Genomic DNA, 19831 nt, shown 5'->3' with positions numbered 1-19831 from the left:
GTTGGTAGATAGATAGATGATAGATAGATAGATAGATAGATAGATAGATAGATAGATAGATAGATAGATAGATAGATAGATAGATAGATAGATCTAATAGAGAGATATAGATAGATAGATAGATGAGAGAGAAAGAGAGAGGGAGAGAGAGAGAGGGAGAGAGGGAGAGGGAGGCTATATTTCCTCCTTCATTCAGTTCGGACATAGCACTTTTTCTTATCTTATTTTCTTTTTCTTTGTTATCTCCAGCCAGTTTATCTTTTCAGTTTAGGAACGTTAAAGAGCTATTCTTATATTCCAGTCTGTAACGAGCCCGAATGTGATTTGAAAAGAGAGAAAAGAAAGTCAAATTAAAATATAAAGCACCTGTTAGTTTAACAAGTTTTTAAAAATATCCAAGTCATGTGCCCCTCTGAAAGCTTTTCAGGCTCGGTGCCTCTGAGCCTTGCTCCAGCCGAGCAAATGGAAACCGCCAAAGATGCGCAGAAGCAGCTGTGGAGAAGCCGAGAGGTCTGCTTGGGTCTGCGTGTACCAGGCTGCGCTCTGCACCTGTGGTAAGGGATCTCTCCCACATGCCGGGCGAAGCTGGCGTGCTTGGCCAAGCAACAGATCCCTCTGTGCTGAGCCAGGAATGGAACTATCTTGGTCCCTGCAGGCTTTATAAATAAACATGGTTTATTTGTAGTAGAATAATGTGTTATTTATAATAGAATAATACATTGAATACATGAGAGATTGTGTGTGTGTGTGTGTATTTGACTATGAGCATGTTTTATCACTTATAGCTTTTATGTACACTGAGGGTTTATGCACCTCAAAGACAAATTCCTTGTGTGTCCAATAATACTTGGCCAAAAAAGAATTCTCTTCTCGTCTCTACTATTCTATTTATTCTATTCTATTCCTAATCTACTCCTCTGTATTCTAATAGGTAGGTAGGTAGGTAGGTAGGTAGGTAGGTAGAGATAGATGGATGATAGATAGATGGATGGATAGAGGGAGGAAGGGAGGGAGGTAGAAAGCATCCCTATGGTCTCGCTTAGGGATGCGGTGGCTCAGTGGCTAAGACGCTGAGCTTGTCGATCAGAAAGGTCGGCAGTTCGAATCCCCTAACGGAATGAGCTCCCGTGACTTCTCCCAGCTTCTGCCAACCTAGCAGTTCGAAAGCACATTAAAAAAATGCAAATAGAAAAATAGGAAGGAAACAGCGTTCTGTGCGCCTTCAGCGTTGAGTCATGCCGGTCACATGACCACGGAGACGTCTTCAAACAGTGCTGGCTCTTCAGCTTTGAAACGGAGATGAGCACCACCTCCTAGAGTCGGAAATGACTAGCACATATGTATGAGGGGAACCTTTATCTTTTACCTCTCTCGCTTGCCTCTTTTAAAAAAATTGCACTCGGGACTGAGATCTTGCAAAAACTAAGCCCAACAACTTTTTAAGCGGACAACAGCTCTCTCTCTCCCCCTCTCTCTCTCACACACACAGAGTCTTCTGCTGTTCTGCAGCCTCTGTTGTGGTCCGCTCAGAAATTAAGGATCCTGTGCCAACATGTAACATGATCACCGTCTTCTGGTATTACACTGCCTTTGCTCGGATTCAAAAGAGGATGGAAAAAAAAAACAATTTAAAAAGAATGCTGTACTTGGTGCCTGACACAAGAGAAATTCTATCTGGGTGTGCTTTCCTACATGACATGCTACTCCAATTGCAAAAACATTCCCCGTGCATCTAAAGCTGTACACACACCACCTCCCGACTCGAAAAATTCCAGCGTCGTCTCCATAAAGACCATGCAGGTAAGTCCTGAGCATCTTTAACGCTATTGTGACGATATTGAAACAAGGAGATAAACCCTACTTAGTTATCAAATGCCTTTTTACCCATGCCGTTCATTTTGCTAATATTCAGGAAGCAATATGACATTTGTGCTTTTTATGTGGCCGGTGTGACTCAACACCGAAGGCGCACAAAACGCTGTTCCCTTCCCGCCAAAGGTGGTTCCTATTTTTCTACTCACATTTTTTTTTACGTGCTTTCAAACTGCTAGGTTGGCAGAAGCTGGGACAAGTCACAGGAGCTCACTCCGTGACGCGGCGCTAGGGATTCGAACCGCCAGACTGCTGACCTTTCTGATCGACAAGCTCATCTTAGCCACTGAGCCACCACGTCCATGATATAGGAAATAAAAACTTCCTAATTCAGATTTTCTCTAGCTAGTCTTTATTTCAGCCTGATCTACCGCAGCCAGGGTTAAATTTGAGACCTTAAATACCTCCCCCTCCATTACAAAAAAGCATTTGATTCAATAACAGGGAAGAATCCAAGGATGGTTTTAAATATGCACTTTAAAAAACAACAATACTCCAATTAAATGGTTTTAATTCATGATAGCCTACATTAACAGAATCAAAAGAGCTAGGATGAGTGCATGAATGTTTTCCAGTGCTTTTATGAACTCTGTGTGATTCCTCTTTTCTCTCTTCTCTAAATGCATTACGGAAGTACTGCGCACAGCCAAATAAATCTACATTTAATCTAAGCACATGTTCACGAATATTTCTGATTGTGGGCTCCTTGGTGCTCTCTGAGCTTGGTGCTTTTCTTGCAGACGTTTCGTGACCCAGCTAAGGAACATCATCAGTGCTAGAATGGAGTGGGGCTTGCAGAGTGCAGGAGGAGGAGGATGGAAGGGTCCTTGGTGCTCTCTTAGTTTGTTGGTTTTCTGGCAGACATTTCACTACCCAACTAGGTAACATCAGTGCTAATGCAGAGGTGGTATTCTGCAGTAGTGGAAATCGCAGGTCCACCCCCGCCCCGGTCTATGACATCCAATTTAGGCCCTTTTTTAGCCAAAAGCAAACCAGTAGGAAGGTTAAGTGAATACCACCTCCGGTGCTAAGTAACTGATGATGACACCTACTTTGGTAATGAAATGTCTACAATGAAAGCACCAAGTTTAGAGAGCACCATGGAACTACAAATATTTTCTCTTCTCCTCTTCTCCTTTCCTCTCCTCCCCTCCTTTCACTTCTCTCCTCTACTCATCAATAGTTCTGACTCCACAGCAAGAACTGAACAGCACAAATGCTGAAGGAAATGAGCACTAATTTTTGTTCCTCTCCATTTCAACAGCTGATCTTCTGTAGGCTCCGAACTCACCAGTGGTGCTTTATGCTCTTCAACGTGGCTCTTTTCCACATTTTGCTCTTTGGAGCTGATCTTGCGGAGGAATATTTCTTACAAGCCATCCCCACCACTTACATGGACGCGAAAGTCCTCAGAGCTCGAGAAAAAGCCCGGATACTTGACATGTCCTCCATGAAAACCAACATCTCCCAGGCTTATGTCCTTAGTAACCCAGAAGCCTGCTCCAACCGAGAGGTCTTCCTGTTGGTTCTCATCTTCAGTAGCCCCCAAAACCTGGACAGGCGCAGCGCAATCCGGAAAACGTGGGCCAACGTGACCCACGTCCAAGGTTACACCACTCTGGTCTTGTTTGTGTTGGGAAAGCCATCTTCAGCTACCACCCAAGTGGAGGTCATCAAGGAATCAGACCAACAACAGGATCTGATCCAAGGAATCTTTCTTGATACCCCTGAGAATCAGACACTGAAGGTCAAGAGGGCCGTAGAGTGGACCGTAACGTTTTGTCCCAAGGCCAGGTTCGTTCTCAAAGTAGACGAGGAGATGTTTGCCAACCTCCAATCCTTGGTTGAATATCTGCTCAACTTAAGAGCTCATCCTGAAGACATCTATCTCGGAAGGGTGATTCATCCAAACGTCCCCAATAAAGAATTCCACAATGGCAGTTTTACCTCCGTTAGAAAACATCCCGGAGGGTATTATCCCGACTACTGCAGCGCCACAGCCTTGGTCATCTCACAAGACGTTGCTCGGAAGATCTATGTAACTTCTAGAGAAGTTCCTCCTTCCCTACCGCCTGGCCTTTTTATGGGCGTCTGTGCAAGGGCAGCCGGCGTGGTGCCTATCCACAGCTCCCGGTTTTCTGGGGGGAGACGTATCTGGTACAATCGTTGCTGCTATAAGTATATTTTCACTTCGACTGTGTCGGAGACACGCCAGCTTCTCCGAGAATGGAAGGAGATGAAAGGCAATGAAGATTGCACCTTACTGGAAACCTATTACGGGCTGGTGTCCTGCAAAATCATGACGTATCTGGACGGATTGAAAGAGTCCAAAGTCAAAGCCGTTCAGAACAAGCATTTTTCCAATTAGAAGAATCAAAATAATAGGATCTCCGTTTGACTTTCTCAATGGGCTTACCCCCAATCTTACGTACTAGTATTGTGATGATTTTGTTAGGAATATAATCTAATGATTGGGTTGGCAATATATAAATCATGTAACAATGTTGTACCTGTTTCTTTGGATTGTACTGTGAAATGTGATTGGTTGCTGTTTTCCTCGGTCAGCCATGGGAGGGAGCCAGAGTGACTGTTGGCTCTGTTTGTTAGATGCTGGGCTGATCTGATCTGAGTGTTTATGGAAGCTGGCTGTTAGAAAGTGCCATGAGCTATTGTAAGTTTTGCAACTACTAGCAAACTTTGAATTCTGAACTGATTATATGATACTGGATTATGTTATTTGGATTATCCCTTAACTGAAAGATGTTGATGACTGACTGTCTTATCCTTGTATGACTTGGACTGTTTGATGGACTATGATACTTCTATTTCCACAAACGTAAAAGCCTATTTAAACTGCAGTGTCTCTGTATGATGGTTTGTGTGTTCTCCAACACAACTCTCACAACGCTTCTCTGAACATATTCGCTCTCCCAACGGAGAGCTTACCTAACAGATTTATCATTTATTCTGTGGCCTTGCGTGTAGAGGTTGTCCTTGACTTACGACTGCAATTGAGCCCAACGTTGATGCTGCTAAGTGAGAAATTTGTCAAGTGAGTTTTGCCCCGTTTTACGTTTCTCGTCCTCTGTTAAGCGAATCATGGCAGGTCTTCAATGAGTGACGTGGTTACGTGGATCTGATTCCCCCATCGAATTTGCTGGTCAGAAGGTCGCAAAATTGCGGTCGGCTGCCCAACATTCAGACAAGAAGTTGAAAACTTTTTTCAGGCATTTAATTTTTTTCTTCTTCTTTTAGAAAGCTAATTCTACATGATGTTTATAAGCACAACAAAAGGAAGTCACAGTATTTGGGAGCCAACATATACATCAAAGTCAGTAGTTTTGAGCAAAACGGGGTCGAAAAATCGGATTGTAAAAAACCAACGTTCACACTTTCTTCAGTTCAAGACTGGATTTTACAATCGAATCCCAAGCAGAACGCAGGAAAAACAAATCTTTGCAGGCAGGCAGAACTACTCAAAACATTACTACAACCACCGATTCATCTATGGTTGCTTCCTAAATTAGTCACGAATTAAAAGCCACCAATGCATTTAACACCCATGAAGCTGAGCTGGATTATGCATATTGGACCCTGATCTTTCATGTTGAATCGTTTTTCAAACTCTGCCCTGCTTAGAGACTGGCGTGTAGGAAAAGTGGCGGTGCTACATCCGAACTGAATCAAGGAAGAAATATCTTGTGTGAACAGATATGTATTAATTCTCAAAGGCACTAGCACAGAAGTGGGCAACCTGCTCTGGAGCCGCATGTGGGCTCTTTCATCCCTCTGCTGCGGCTCCCTGTTGCTGGTTGGCTCCACAATTGATAGGGCTGTTGGTTAGGACAGGTAGAGGAAAAAGGATGCCTGCAATAGGAGACTATGATGGGGGAACTGGAGTTCCGGTGGGCTCCAGAATTGAACTGGAGGCTTCCGTTTAGGACCTCTGTGGCTCTTTGAGTATTTTAGGTTGCCGAGCCCTGCACTAGAAGATGTGTTTTATTTTGGAGGAGGTTGTTGGGATTAGTCTCTGAGAAGTGAGGCAGCAAAAATTTATACTTTTCTGGGGTTGAGATTAAGAGCTGGAGGATGGACAGTTGAAGGACGAGAGAAGGGGGGCGGAGGGAAATAAGCACTTTTTTTTTTAATGGTGATTTACTTAGCCTTTTACGTAAGATATATTCTTTACTCTTCTGCCTAACTTGCTTTTAAGAACCCGGATTAAATCCATGTATTTGTTTCCCTACGTAAAGTTGTGCGGACAAAGTTTTGGGTCGTGGCCAAAAATTGGAACGTCGGAAAAACAACACTGCAGGTGTGATTGGGGAAAAAAATCAGTCACTCTGTGCAGATGGTAAAACCTGTGTGATCCACAACAACAAAAAATGTTTTTCACAAATGAAGGCGAATATACGGGCCTCCCAGGATCCTGCAACGTTATCCTGGGGAAAATGATTTTTTAAAAAAAATATGTATTTTAAAAGAGTTTCCTTTCCTGTGCTCTTGGATTTTTAGTGTGAAATGGTAGAGCCCGTGTTTTCCATTTGGAAAATACCTAGAAACATCTCTATATTTCAAACCAACTTCCTGCTGTTTCAATGTTGAAAAAAAAAACAAGAAACTCATACCAAGTTAAATGCTATCCACACTTTCTTTGCCCTTCCTACAAATCAACAGGCCAGCCCCATCTTCCAGAAATCCAGAACATTTGGTCAATCTTGGAATCCGCTTAAAATGATGTCGTCCAAGGTTACTCAGCTCCTTCCACAGCGATAGTTGAGACAGCCTTGATGTAATATGGCCCCTCGCGCATATAAGTCTTCAGTCTCAAGTAATGCTGGTTTCCAAAGATTTCTGCAGCTGTCTTTGAGCTCACCAAAGCCTTGACAAGTTCGTACTTGGCCTCCTTGGAAGCTTTGTCCGGTTCCACGGATCTGTCCACCATGTATTCCACAAAGCCAGGACTGGCCAACATTTCCTGCTGAGCCCAAGGTTGATTTGCAATGGCCTAGGGGAACAAGGAAGATTTTATTCAATGGTTTTGACCTTCAAATTCCTTCCATTTAAAAACCAATTGTTAGAGCATTCATGACTGGGAGAGACATGGTAACAAGGTCAGCCAATGAATAGGCATAGCAACTAAGTCAGCCAATGGGAGCTGAAACAGAACTGAGTCTGCTGCTCTGAGAAGTACCGTATTTTTCGGAGTACAAGACGCACCTTTTTCCCTCAAAAAAGAGGCTGAAAATCTGTGTGTGTCTTATATACTGAATATACAGCACTTTTGCCTCTCGAAACTCCCCCCCTTCACCAAAATGGCCATGCATAGCCTTTAGGAGGCTTTCAGAGAGCTCTTGGGGACTGGGGAGGGCAGAAATGAGAGAAAAAATGGGCTATTTTTTCCCCCCCCCAGCCCTCAGCAGCATTTCATAAGCTTCCTAAAGTCTATGTATGCCCTTTTTTGACAAAAAATGGGTCGTTTTTTGCTTGTTTTTTGCCCCACTCCAACCCCCAGGAGCATTCTACAAGCCTCCTAAAGGATATTCATGCCCGTTTTTTGGGGGGGGGAAACAGGCCCAATTTCATGAAAAACGGGCCATTTTGGGGAGGGTTGCAGAGTGCAAAAACGTTTCTTTTTTTAGTTTTCCTCTTCAAAACCTTGCTGCGTCCTATATTCCGAAAAATACGGTAAACTAGTCTAAGCTTGTCTGTCTGCTCTGAAATGAAACTAACTGTTCTCGCTTGTGTTTGCCCTTAACTCTCTTGCCTTGTGTTTGCTTGGAAGAATCACCTGTTGGTATTGTACATTTATTCATCTGTTATTATGTATATAAAGAAGTTAATGAATATAGCTGAATCAGTTACCTTTGTGTGCTTTCTGGACTTGTTTTTTCTGCAACAAACTCTGTTGTCAAGTTGAATATATTTAACCAGATGTAAAAACTGCACAAAACTACATAGAGCCCTCATCTTAAGACTAGGCCTTTCTTAGCGACCATTCTAACTCACAACTGACCTATTGTTTGAAGTTCTAACAGTTTGGGTCTTCCCAGCCTTCAGATGCTTGGCAACACAGCTGAAACTCTTATACACAATCATGTTGTAGTTTAGCCTCTCTTTAAGCCCACTAAAAATATTTAATCAGGTGGTAAGGTTAAAACTCTTGCAAATTAAAAACAAAAACGGAATTCATCAGCAGAGGAAAGGTTGTCTTAAGAGCAGCTTTCTTCTTCTGTTCTAGAATGCAACCCTGATTATCCTGGACGGCCGGCTGACAATTCTGGCTCATGCCACCACTCATTTATTCAAGCTGGGGGGGAAACAGCCCTAGAGAGAACTGTTCTGACCGAGGCTTTCCAGGAGCATGAAGCAAACTCCTTGTCCCAACAAACTCCTTTTTATTAAGTGACTGTGAATTCTTCTCATTTACATCCAGCAAAGTCTTTCAAAGATGAATTTACAGTCACAGACTTTATCTGGCTTGGAAAGCTGCCAGGCCTATATCTGCAAAACTTGGCAAGAGTCACAAGCCAATTCAGCGAACTAATTGTCTCCTGCAAACTCCACTCCCCTTTCGCTCCTCTTTTATTTCCTCTGGGAGGGGCCATTCATTGTCCACCTGTGCCTTTACTCCTGAGTCGGTCCTTGTTCCTTAATTGTTCCCTTCTCCTGGCAGCTCTGCGCCTGTGCACATCGGGAACAGGTTCCAGCTGTTCTGCCGCCTCACTGATCTCCGGCTCCGAAGGCAGCTGATAGACAGCCCTGGCACAGAGCCCTCATCAGAGCCTTCCCCAGATTCCAGGACTGGCCCAGGTTCCTCCCCAACCTCCCCACTGTCAGAGTCTGCCACCAACTCCGCTGGCGAGCCACAGCAAGAATGACGATGTATAGACAACTGCAAAGGCATTTCATGCCAAAAGAATCTTACAGTGAAAACCCTCAAAGCTGCGCAGTGGAGATCGGGGAAGGGCTGAGTGCTGATGCTTTTGAACAGCTCCAAGGGCTGGTTGGAGAGAGAGGAGAACCACAATTCAGTCATCCGAAGGAGGTCTTCCGTTTGCTGCTCAGGCTGTATGCAAGAGAGTAGCAGGTGAGTTTACTAAGACCTTGGACCGATCCTTTTTTCCCCCCGCCCTAAAACTTTCAAACCATCCTGGGTTGTATAAACTGAGACATGGAATCAAAATCACATGAAGTGTTAGTACCGCTTTGTAAAGCCTTGGTAAAGCTACACCTGGAATACGGCATCCAATCACTGTTCTGACCTAGGATTCCCAAAAGCACGAAGCCGACTCCTCGTCCCAAAAAAAACCCCTTTTACTTAGGTTAAAGGGAATTCCTCTCCAGCAAAGTCCCAGCCAATAGTCTTTCATGAGCTTTCACAACTACAGACCTTTATCAGGCTTGGAGAGCTGCCAGACCGATATCTTCCAAACACCACTCTGTAGCAGACAATACTTGGCAAGAAGTCAGGAACAGATCTTTGCTCTAATGAACTGAACTAATTGTCTCCTGCAAACTCCCCTCCCCTTTCACACCTCTTTATTCCCTCTGAGAGGGGCTATTCACCATCCATCTGTGGCTTTACTCCCGAGTCGGCCCTTGCTCCTTAACATTTCCCTTCTCCTGGCAGCTCTGCACATGCACACATGGGGAACAGGCTCCAGCTGTTTGTCTGCCCCCACTGATCCAACTCCGAAGGCAGTGGATAACTGGCTTCCAACAATTGAAGTCAGTGGGGAAGCCGGCAGGAAGTCACAAGTCCCAGCTGGCTCACAGGCAGGCTAGATGGCAGGTTACTTCCCATCTAAGAAGCTTCTTCGGTTCTGAAGACATTTCTTGGATGAGAAGCAAAGCATCTTCCCCCCCAAAAAGAAGAAGTCCAGTTTCCATCTAGATCTCAAAAGAAACCTCATTCCAGAGAGCCTCCATATGACTCTTGAACTACACCTATTAAAAAAACCCGCCCTCCAAAATCCCATGAAAAAAACTGGGTCAATCAAATAAAAGTGGTAAGCTGGAGAATGTTCAGGAGTGAGTTCAGCCAGATTTTGGGGAGACATTCAGAAAGAATGCCTTGTCGAAGAAGCTTAGTTAGACAGGTATTGTAGGAGAAGGGGTGGCAGGATCCAGGGCTGAAATGAAAGGGGAATCAGCCTAGAATTCCTATGTAGCCACAAAAGAACTAAGTCTAATGCCCTTTGAGTGATGATGACCTGTATTTAACTCTAAGCCGGTTCCAATTATTAGCTGAGTAGATTCCTACGCATAGGCTTTGAACAATACATCAGTTTAATTCAACCTTCTTCTATGGACCCGGTCTTTCGCAACCAACAGGTATGCTGGCTTAGGAATGACCCATCTATCAACGCCTTTGGTCAGGGAGGGGCCAGCAACCCCCGGCTCTGGAGCCACATGTGTCCTTTTCATCCCCCTGCTGTGGCTCCCTGTCGCCTGTCCGTAAAAGGAAAAAGGAGGCCACGTTAGGAGGAGACTCTATGGTGGGGGGAATTGGATTTCCGGTTGGCAGGCAAAAAAGGACGCCGTGCTAGGAGGAGACTCTATGGTGGGGACAACCAGACTTCCAGTCAGCTCCAGAATTGAATGGGGGGCTTCTGGTTAGGACCTTTGTAGCTCTTTGAGTGTTTAACGTTGCAGACTCCTGGCTTAGGTGATACATTTGAGCATAGATGATAGATGAATGATAGATAGATGGATGGATGGATGGATGGGGGGGGAGGGAGAGGGAGAGGGAGGGAGGGAGGGAGGGAGGGAGGGAGGGAGGAGAGAGAGAGAGAGAGAGAGAGAGAGAGAGAGAGAGAGAGAGAGAGAGAGAGAGAGAGAGAGACAGGGAGAGAGATGGGCTATGTTGGTAGCTGGCGAGGCAAGCAGATTGCCTGTAACTTACTTGCAAGAACAAGAGAGATGAAATAGCATCCAGGCATCGGATTCGCGTCTCCGTCGGGGCGTTCTTGATTTGGTGCCCGATTCTGTTTAGCACGCGATGGAACCGACTCCCTGGAAACCAAAGCAAACTCCGTTTTTGGCTAGGCCCATAAAGCATCTCCCCTCCCCCCGCTTTTCCTTCTAGCCTTGTAACCGGAGTTATACTTTTACACGCGCACGCTGCACAAACCTGTCTTCTGGAGCACCAGCTTGCCCTCAACGTTGGAGCCCAAGATTGCGAGCGTGTCCACTGCCACGCCAAACAAGGTGGGGTCCTGGCCTTCGGCCATGCTGAAGACCTTCCCTACGAAGGCAGGGTACTGCTCGCAGATATGTTGAGGGCTGTCCACGATGGCCAGGTTGCCAAAAAACTTAACAAAACCTGCCAAGATAGCCCCATGTCAGCAGAGCAAGTTACTCGGAACCCTGAAAACCAGGTTCGACAGATTTCAACCTTATAAACACAGGAAGCAAGTTATTCCTACAATAAGAGCATCTGGACCCACCCTCTGTTCAAGGACGGGTTTCTGCTCTTCCCTATGCAGAAAAAAAACCAAAACTGGAGCAAGATTCAAACTGGGATTGAGAAAGAGAGCATGAAAGAAACCAAGGTTATAAATGTGAAGCAGAATTAATGTTACAGAATGCAAGATAGGTTTTGGGCCACACACACTACTGTATTTTTCAGAGTACAAGACGCGTCTTAGTTTTGGGGGAGGAAAATAAGAAAAAAAAATATTTTGCCTCTGCCTATCAGCAACCATGGTATTCAACTAGCGAGCGTCCTGTCAGTGTGTGAGAGAGTTGAGGGCTGGTTGGAAACAAACAGTATTTGCTGTGTGAGCAACAAGGAAGGAGAGAGCAAGGAGCCTGGGCGTGGCTTGTTCTGTACTAAAGCTGCAGGCTGTGCCAATCTCTGAAACTAAAACTGAAAGTGAAACTCCTCTCCTCTGCTGAACCACATTGGAAAACCTGCTTTTGGTATTGTATATTTATTTCATGTGTTATATTATATATAAAGAGAAGCTACTGAATGCTGCTGGATCACTTACTTGTATGTGCTTTCTGAATGTGATTGCTGCTGCAAAATCTGACACGTCCTTGCAGCAAATAGCGAATAGGCAGATCAACTTCAGCACATTATTGCAGTCTGATTCAGCATGAGCGGCTGACTGGCAGGTGGATCGGCCTCTAATACCCCCAATCAGGGGTTCCGGGCTGTAGGGATTGCCACAGACCACCGCCTCCTCCATGCCTCACATTCGTTTTTGGCTACATTCGGTGTATAAGACGCACCCAGCTTTTCACCCTCTTTTGGGAGGGGGAAACGTGTGTCTTCTACTCCAAAAAATACAGCAATTGCACTGCAGGGTTGGAGAACAGCAGGCCACAAATATACAGTATTAACCCTACCAAGACCAAGATGCCCAAAGGCCACGTGTAATCACCTGGCAGGTAGAAACTGGAGAAGGGATCTGAATCGGCTCCAGTGATTATATTGGAAATCTTGTCGATGATGCCTTGCTGGGAGAGATACTGCCGTCCATGATGAGTTTGGGCCAGTGAGGTCACCATCTCAATGCAGGTCACTCTGTTTCAAAACAGACAAACAGACCACTTCAGAAAGATGAGAATCAATAGTCCTCCTAATGCCCCAGGAAGCTCCACCTACAGGTAAACACCAGTGTACAGCCCTCGTGCTTAAGACTTATACACGGCTTCACAGCCCTCGCTAAGCGGTTTATAGACCAAGCCTCTTGCCCCCAACAATCTGGGGCCTCATTTTACCACCTCAGAAGGACAGAAGGCTGAGTCAACATTGAGCCAGTGGGACTTGAACTGCCAAACTGCAGCTAGCAGTCAGCTGAAGTAGCCTGCAGTACCTCCACTCTAACCACTGTGCCACTGAAGCTCTAAATATCCCACTTCACTGTGCTTTGCAGCCCTCTGTAAGCGGTTTACAGAACCAGCATCTTTTCCCCAACAATCTGGGTCCTCATTTGACCAAACTAAGTTCAATTGCTATTTAGGTGAAGATATTTGCAAGAGGGGAGGGGGGGGCACGGAAAACAGGGAGGGGGGGTACACACCACAGAAGCCGAGACTCATGGTTTGGTAGGGTTGCAAGGGGAAGAAAATGTGTATGTGCAGAGAATGGAATTCATTCTCCCCATCTAAGAAAGCACTGGAAGCAAAGTATGAATTGGGGGCAGAGATTGGAGATAGGTAGCCAGCAAAACTGAGACGCAGCCACGGATTTACAATAGCAGTAGCAGTTAGACTTATATACCGCTTCATAGGGCTTTCAGCCCTCTCTAAGCTGTTTACAGAGTCAGCATATCGCCCCCACAGTCTGGGTCCTCATTTTACCCACCTCGGAAGGATGGAAGGCTGAGTCAACCCTGAGCTGGTGAGATTTGAACCGCCGAACTGCAGATAAGTCAGCTGAAGTGGCTGCAGTACAGCACTCTAACCACTGATAGCAAGGCTGCCCCCCCAAGACCTGCTGAGGCCCGTCCCATTATGTACCTGACAAGCACATCGTTTCCCGTCAGTTCCTCGATCATTTCTGATAGTAAGCCGCTGTTCACACAGTAGTTCAGGGAATCCACCGACGTAGAGGAAATATTGATCACTAGCTAACACAAACGCACAAAAAGGACAGGAATCTGAGCCACGTCTCTCTTTAAAAGTGTTTCTGTTGCAATGGGCAGGCACCCCTCCCCCATTTGGAAATCAGATCAGCAGTCGTTTAATTAAACGTAGGTAAGTTAAGGCAGAGGTTTCAAACTCAAGGCCTGGGGGGACGGAAAGGTGGAATGTTTATATTTTTAAAATTGAAAACAAATTAAAAAAACTTTATTAAAAAATAATGTTTCTAAGTCACATCATCCACCTGACAGTTAAAAGACATGTATTTCTGTCCTCTATCGGCTCAAAATAATAATAATAAAAAACAACACCCCATAACTCTTGCCTCATACACGCGATAACGTATGATGTCGCTCTTCGCCATGACGTTTTTCAAGTCGATGAGCAAATTCCCCGCCAGCAAAACTTCCAAGCCCTCCAGTGACTGGGCTATCCTGGACAAAGATTTGATGGCCTAAGAAACAAAGTTGTCGATGAAAAACTGGAACAGGAGACCTGGGCGTACGTTGGGGCGTGGAGACCCTGAATTAGCAAAAGGCAAAACAGTTGCACAGCCTGAATTCAGATAACTCTCTCTGCCCACCTCAAGCGGCTTAAGATGAGAGATCTAACCGTTCTCGGGGAAAAATATTTTCCAGAAGAAAGAGAAAGGCTTTGTACAATGGGTCGTATATGTAGTCCAGCACATTGGGGATTTTTTAAATGATTATTTATCAAATTTATTTGCCACCCATCTCGTAGCAAATGACTCTTTTAATGAAGCTGCTGTAAGGCTGAGATGATGACATGAGGATGAGTAGCAGGGTTACTGCCACTTTAAGCTGTATATATAAGGGAGGCCATGTGAGGATGAGTAACAGGGTTACTGCCACTTTAAGAAGCTGTATATATAAGGGAGGCCATGTGAGGATGAGTAGCAGGGTTACTGTTACTTTAAGAAGCTGTATATATAAGGGAGGCCATGTGAGGGTCTCACTCTCTCTCTTCCTCCCTCCTCATGTATCTCTCTCCTTGTGTATCTATCACCAGACAAAACCTCTGTGTACTGTATTTTGCGCCTTAATTGTCTCAAAATAGTAGTCACTCTGTGCACACTCTGACAGGATCCTTGACAAATAAGGGAGTCAGAGACCTAAACACAGAGAAAGGCACATATTTGACCTTTGGAAATAATCAAGAAATAGTTTTGACTACAGTTCGTATGTGTGTGTGTGTGTGTGTGTGTATGTGTCTAATCTGGTACATAATTGAATATATTCATTTTCTTTCTAAGAGATTCAGCAGAGGGATCCCACAGGTAGTTCTTGAAGGATCTATGCTTGAGTTGCAAAAACAGAAATTGGAAATGCAGTGCTCCAGAGCCCATGGCTACCCATAATTTAGATTTGAGGGGGGGGGGGGAGAGGGGCGCCTTTGAGTCTGTGTTTAATCCTTGCCAAGTCCCTGCAGTATCCTTGGCAATATTTTGGAAGTGGCTTGCCATTGCTTTCCTTCCCAGGGCCAAGAGCGCGACTGGCCCAATAGATCATCCTCTTTTAATGAGCCCATAATCCCCTGCAGGGTGGAGTCTGGACAAAACTGAATGGAGCAGAGTGTTTACTGGCCAGATGCCCTTCCTGTTGCCAATGCAGAGCTTTGTTCAGCAGATATATTCTCAGTGAGCTGAGAGAAAGGAATATCTGCCTCCATCTAGGATTGAATACAACAGACTCCTGATTGTGAGGCGAGAGCTCCACCTCTAGGCGCACCGCGCCACTCGATTGCCCCAATAGATAAGGAAAGTTTATAAATGATTTATGAGATTTATAAAGTTCAGTGGACTAGATGGCCTTTCCTCCCCCCCACACAACCGTCAGATCACAAGCACCAACCTCTTTCGCCACTGCTATTTTTTCGGCAGCAATGCAATAGACAATCTGCCTCAGTAATTCAGGAGTGTTAAGGATTTCTCTCACAGCAACAGCGTCTTCAACAACTCTTCCAACCTATTTTTGAATTTGAATTTTGAATTTTAATAAACTTATATGCCGCCCAATCCCGAAGGACTCCGGGCGGCTTACATAAAAGACAATTTAAAAAGTACTAAAAAGTTTAAAAAATAAAGAAAACAAAGCAGGTTAAAACACAACACACTCAACCGTAGTGGGGCTGGACCTCATTCAAGAGGTCAACAGCCCCAGGCCTGCCGGAAAAGCCAGGTCTTAATTGACTTTTTGAAGGCTGTGAGAGTGGGAAGGGTCCGGATCTCCGGGGGTAGATCGTTCCACAGGGCCGGAGCAGCTATAGAGAAGGCTCTCCCCCAAGGAGCCGTCAAACGACATTGTCTAGTTGACGGCACCCGGAGAAGGCCCAACCTAGGGGCGCAACATAATTTATAGTCACTGGACAGTTTCCAACTTCCATTCTTCTTCCATTCTTTCTTTTGGTCTTTCAGTCTCATTCTCAGCTGTCCTCTCTTGCTGTTTTTATAATATTGCCTTGCTGGTTTCATAAACTGAACGTTTAAAAATAATCGCTCAAAGCATTTGGGTTGCTTACTAGCCCAAAACTTTAAGGCGGAGTTAATGTACAGTGTAATTAAAACACAAAAGAGGGCGAAGTTAATGTACAGTGTACAGGTAAGTCCTTGACTTACGACAGTTCATTGAGTGACCATTGAGAAAGTTACACGGCACTGAAAAAAGTGAGTTACGACCATTTTCCAGACTTATGACCGTTGCAATAGCCCCATGCTCATGGGATGGAAATTCAGATGCTTGGCAATGGACACATATTTATGACGGTGTCCCAGCGTTATGTCATCCTCCTTTTGCAACCTTCTGATAAGCAGAGTGAATTGGGAAGCCCGATTCACTTAACAACCATGTCACTAACTTAACAAATGCAACGGTTCCCTTAGCAACTGTGGCAAGAAAGAAATTCAGTCAGCAAATGTCTCGCTTAGTAACATAAAAATTTGGGCTCAATTGTGGTCGTAAATCAAGGATTATCTATATCACCTCCAGTGTTGTTTCGGACACCTGCAGCACATGCATAAGAACAGAGAAGCGCAGGGCAGGGTAATCATCTCGTTCTTAATCTCTTTGAGTAGATTACAAAACTGAATTGTAACACGTACTTGGGAGATGGTCAGGATTTTGACTGAATCATCCGGGTGAAAGAGTCCCTTCTGAAGTTCCTCCCCAAAGTTTTGGATTACATCCAAGGGATCCATGACCTGCAGGAATCTCTCCAAGATTGACACGCATAAAGAGATCTGCTCACTGTTTGCAAGAGAAAGGAAAGCCCAGGTGTTTGCTAATGAAGTAAGGAAAGGCGTCAATACAGTGCAAAATAAGCAACCTAACTCCTTTATGAAAATTCTTGACACCACTTTTCAAGGTGGAACTGGTTGTTGTGAAGATCAAAGGCTTCTCCCACCCACCCCCTCAAGCATTCTCCATGTAAACTAATCACACCTTTTCCAAAACTTTGCCCAAGCATCCCCCAGCAACTGCATAACTTGCACATAGCATAACATCAGAGCAATCACTTCCCCATCCTGTTGTTGCCTTCCCTTAACATTGCTATGCTCATTTCAAAAGTTTCCACATTAATAGAGCAACGTTTTAAAGAAAGGCAGAGAAAGAAAGGAGGGACTGGATACATGTTTATAACTAAAAAACAAACCCAACTTTCTACATCCACACACACAGAAATGTATACACACAGGTTTGTGTGTGTCTGTGTATAGACATATTTGTATTTGTGTATGTGTGTATGTATATGTGATAGATAGATGATAAATAATAGATAGATAGATAGATAGATAGATAGATAGATAGATAGATAGACAGACAGACAGACAGACAGACAGACAGACAGACAGGAGGGGGAGAGAGATAATGGATAGATTAGATAGATAGATATAGAGAGATAGTGATGATATAGAATATAGATATATAGATGAAGATACATAGAAGATAAATAGGATGGATAGAGAGATACATACATACATAAGGGGGGGAGAGAAATAATGGATAGATTAGAGATAGATATAGAGATAGAGTGATGATAGAGATAAAATATAGATATATAGCTGAAGATACACAGAAGATAAATAGGATGGATGGATGGATGGATATATAGATACATACATACATACATACATACATACATACATACATACATACATACGAGGGAGGAAGAGAGATAATGGATAGATTAGATATATAGAGAGATAGTGATAAGAGATAGAATATAGATATATAGATGAAGATACATAGAAGATAAATAGGATGGATGGATAGATAGAAGATAGATAGATATATTGATTGATTAGAGGGGGGAAGAGACATAATGGATAGATAGATTAGATAGATAGATAGATAGATAGATAGATAGATAGATAGATAGATAGATAGATAGATAGATAGACAGGATAGATAGATATAGAGAGATAGTGATGATAGAATATAGATATATAGATGAAGATACACAGAAGATAAATAGGATGGATAGATAGTAGATAGATAGATAGAGAGATAGAGATAGAGAGAGAGAGAGATAGGAGGGGGGAGAGAGATAATGGATAGATTAGATTTAGAGAGATAGTGATGATAGAATATAGATATATAGATGAAGATACATAGAAGATAAATAGGATGGATAGAGATAGATAGATAGAAGATAAATAGATATAGATAGAAGATAGATAGGATAGAGATGTATATTTATACAGATACATATATAGTAAATACACACACAGGTATGACACACATGTATGGCACATATTTGATCTACACATGTACATAGAGTATAGTGTATAAATGTGTATGTGTGTGTATATAGATAGATAGATAGAGATAGAGATAGAGAGAGAGAGATTATATCTATGCACATGCACACCCAATAATGCATGCACCTGTCATCCTGTGATCTTGAAATTCGGCCCCATGTGGACCACCCAACCTCACAGCGGCCCAGCCACGACCCCACCTTCTCCTCCATGAGGACTAGCCCCTTTTAGTGTAATGGAACCCCCTCACAATCCACTCTTACGTATCCCCGCGGGCCATGAGGACGAAGAGCCCGGCCAAGGGGTAGCGGGGCCCTCGCTCGCGGAGGGCGGCGGGGGTCAGAGCCTGCACGGCCAACCGCAGGGCCCGCAGCTCCTCCAGAGGCTCTTCCAGCGCAGCGACCCGGCTCAGCAGCGCCAGCGCAGCCTCCACTTCAGCCGCCGCCATCTTGGAAAGAAGAGGAGGGGGAACCTCTCGCGAGAGTTCGGCGAGGAGCGGGAGGCCCCTTTCGGGTCCTTCAAGCCGCGCAGGCGCGGTGACGCCCTCTTTGTGGCGGCGGCGGCGGCGCTCACGCCAGGCGCTGATTGGATGGACAAATCGGGCGGGTGGGGGAGGAGAAAAAGAGGAGGTTTCCTCCCACTCCCAAGAGGATGACCCTGCGCGGGATGAGTAAATATACCACACTTCCGTGCTTCTCAAAGAAGCCGCTATGCGGGGCGAACAGGACGACTCTCTCCGGCGAGAACCCTTCAAAATATTTTTTTTTAATCGTCCTAATTAGAACGTTTTAGGCGGCCTCTGACATGCTGGTAAATTTTTGAGGTTCTTCTCTTCCCTGCTTTGTCCTGTTACAACTTTACCCCAAATGAGGGGGCGCGTCATTCTTTCTGTATCTCTATAACTCCCAGCTGAGTTTTGAAAAGTCACTTTCTAAGCCAAAACTGGACTCAAAACAAAAGGAAAATCGGACACTTGATCCAATATCAGCCAAGAGTATCTAAAATATAAAATAAAAAGCAGTAAGAAGAGTACCTCTGAGCATGCATAAAGTGTTCTTTCCTCCCCTCCTGCCACCATTCTTGCTAACAAGTAAAGAGAATCAAAGAGGCAGAAGCATTTGAAGCTCAAAGATCTTTTCTCTCTCTTAACATTCTGCACAGACTCTCTTGTAATTCGTGCAGCAAAATGTCATTGCATTTCCGGAAATAATTTCCTTTTACAGACTTTCATGTTTCAAAGAACAGAATTTTTATGGAACTTTTTCCTAGAATCAGTCAGCCTGATTAGAAACTTGGGTGGGTGGGAAACCGCAAGGAAATCCATCTCACACTATTGATGGATGCTTATCGTTTTGGATGGGTGGGGTGGATGGATATAGATGGATGTAGATAGATGACAGACAGACAGACAGAGAAAGAGAGAGACAGAGAGAAACAGGCAGAGAGAGACAGAGAGAAGAGAGAGACAGAGTGAGACACAGAAAGAGAGACAGAGAGAAACAGGCAGAGAGAGAGACAAAGAAAGAGACAGAGAAACAGACAGACAGAGAAGAGAAACAGACAGACAGACAGAGGCAGAAAGAA

General features: G+C 44.4%; 2 protein-coding genes across 3 annotated transcripts; one reads left to right on the top strand and one right to left on the bottom strand.

The window, feature by feature from the left end:
- The first annotated feature begins 3307 nt into the window (after nucleotides 1-3307).
- B3GALT9 (beta-1,3-galactosyltransferase 9) lies at nucleotides 3308-4240 on the top strand. Its single transcript, XM_014072563.2, has one exon. It carries the CDS (start codon nucleotides 3314-3316, stop codon nucleotides 4238-4240), a length of 927 nt encoding a protein of 308 aa, XP_013928038.2. The 5' UTR covers nucleotides 3308-3313.
- Nucleotides 4241-5082: 842 nt separating this feature from the next.
- PSMD5 (proteasome 26S subunit, non-ATPase 5) lies at nucleotides 5083-18706 on the bottom strand. Of its 2 annotated transcripts, none has more exons than XM_014072566.2 (10): nucleotides 18511-18706; nucleotides 16589-16733; nucleotides 15342-15455; nucleotides 13796-13924; nucleotides 13348-13457; nucleotides 12267-12409; nucleotides 11009-11200; nucleotides 10781-10890; nucleotides 8801-8941; nucleotides 5083-6880 (listed from the first exon to the last, which is right to left on the bottom strand). In XM_014072566.2, the coding sequence occupies exons 1-10, from the start codon at nucleotides 18693-18695 to the stop codon at nucleotides 6623-6625; spliced, it is 1527 nt and encodes a 508-aa protein (XP_013928041.2). In that variant the 5' UTR covers nucleotides 18696-18706; the 3' UTR covers nucleotides 5083-6622. The 2 variants fall into 2 exon arrangements, with proteins under 2 accessions (XP_013928041.2, XP_087560892.1); XM_087704766.1 differs by having other exon boundaries at nucleotides 8801-8875.
- Between the last annotated feature and the right edge of the window lie 1125 nt (nucleotides 18707-19831).

This window comes from Thamnophis sirtalis, unplaced genomic scaffold, assembly GCF_051295495.1.
Source record: "Thamnophis sirtalis isolate CommonGarterSnake01/CBP01778 unplaced genomic scaffold, rThaSir2_p1.2 scaffold_2, whole genome shotgun sequence".
NCBI classification, from domain to species: domain Eukaryota; kingdom Metazoa; phylum Chordata; class Lepidosauria; order Squamata; family Natricidae; genus Thamnophis; species Thamnophis sirtalis.
This window is presented reverse-complemented; position numbering and strand designations above follow the sequence as displayed.

What these genes read in the sequence shown, in the direction of transcription:
- B3GALT9 (XM_014072563.2), top strand. Translation starts at nt 3,314, where the DNA reads ATGTCCTCCATGAAAACCAACATCTCCCAGGCTTATGTCCTTAGTAAC.
- PSMD5 (XM_014072566.2), bottom strand. Translation starts at nt 18,695, where the DNA reads ATGGCGGCGGCTGAAGTGGAGGCTGCGCTGGCGCTGCTGAGCCGGGTC. An exon ending in AAATCCTGACCATCTCCCAA is followed by an intron (nt 15,456 to 16,588) that starts GTACGTGTTACA and finishes ATTCAAAAATAG; the next exon opens with GTTGGAAGAGTTGTTGAAGA. An exon ending in GCTGGTGCTCCAGAAGACAG is followed by an intron (nt 10,891 to 11,008) that starts GTTTGTGCAGCG and finishes TTTGGTTTCCAG; the next exon opens with GGAGTCGGTTCCATCGCGTG.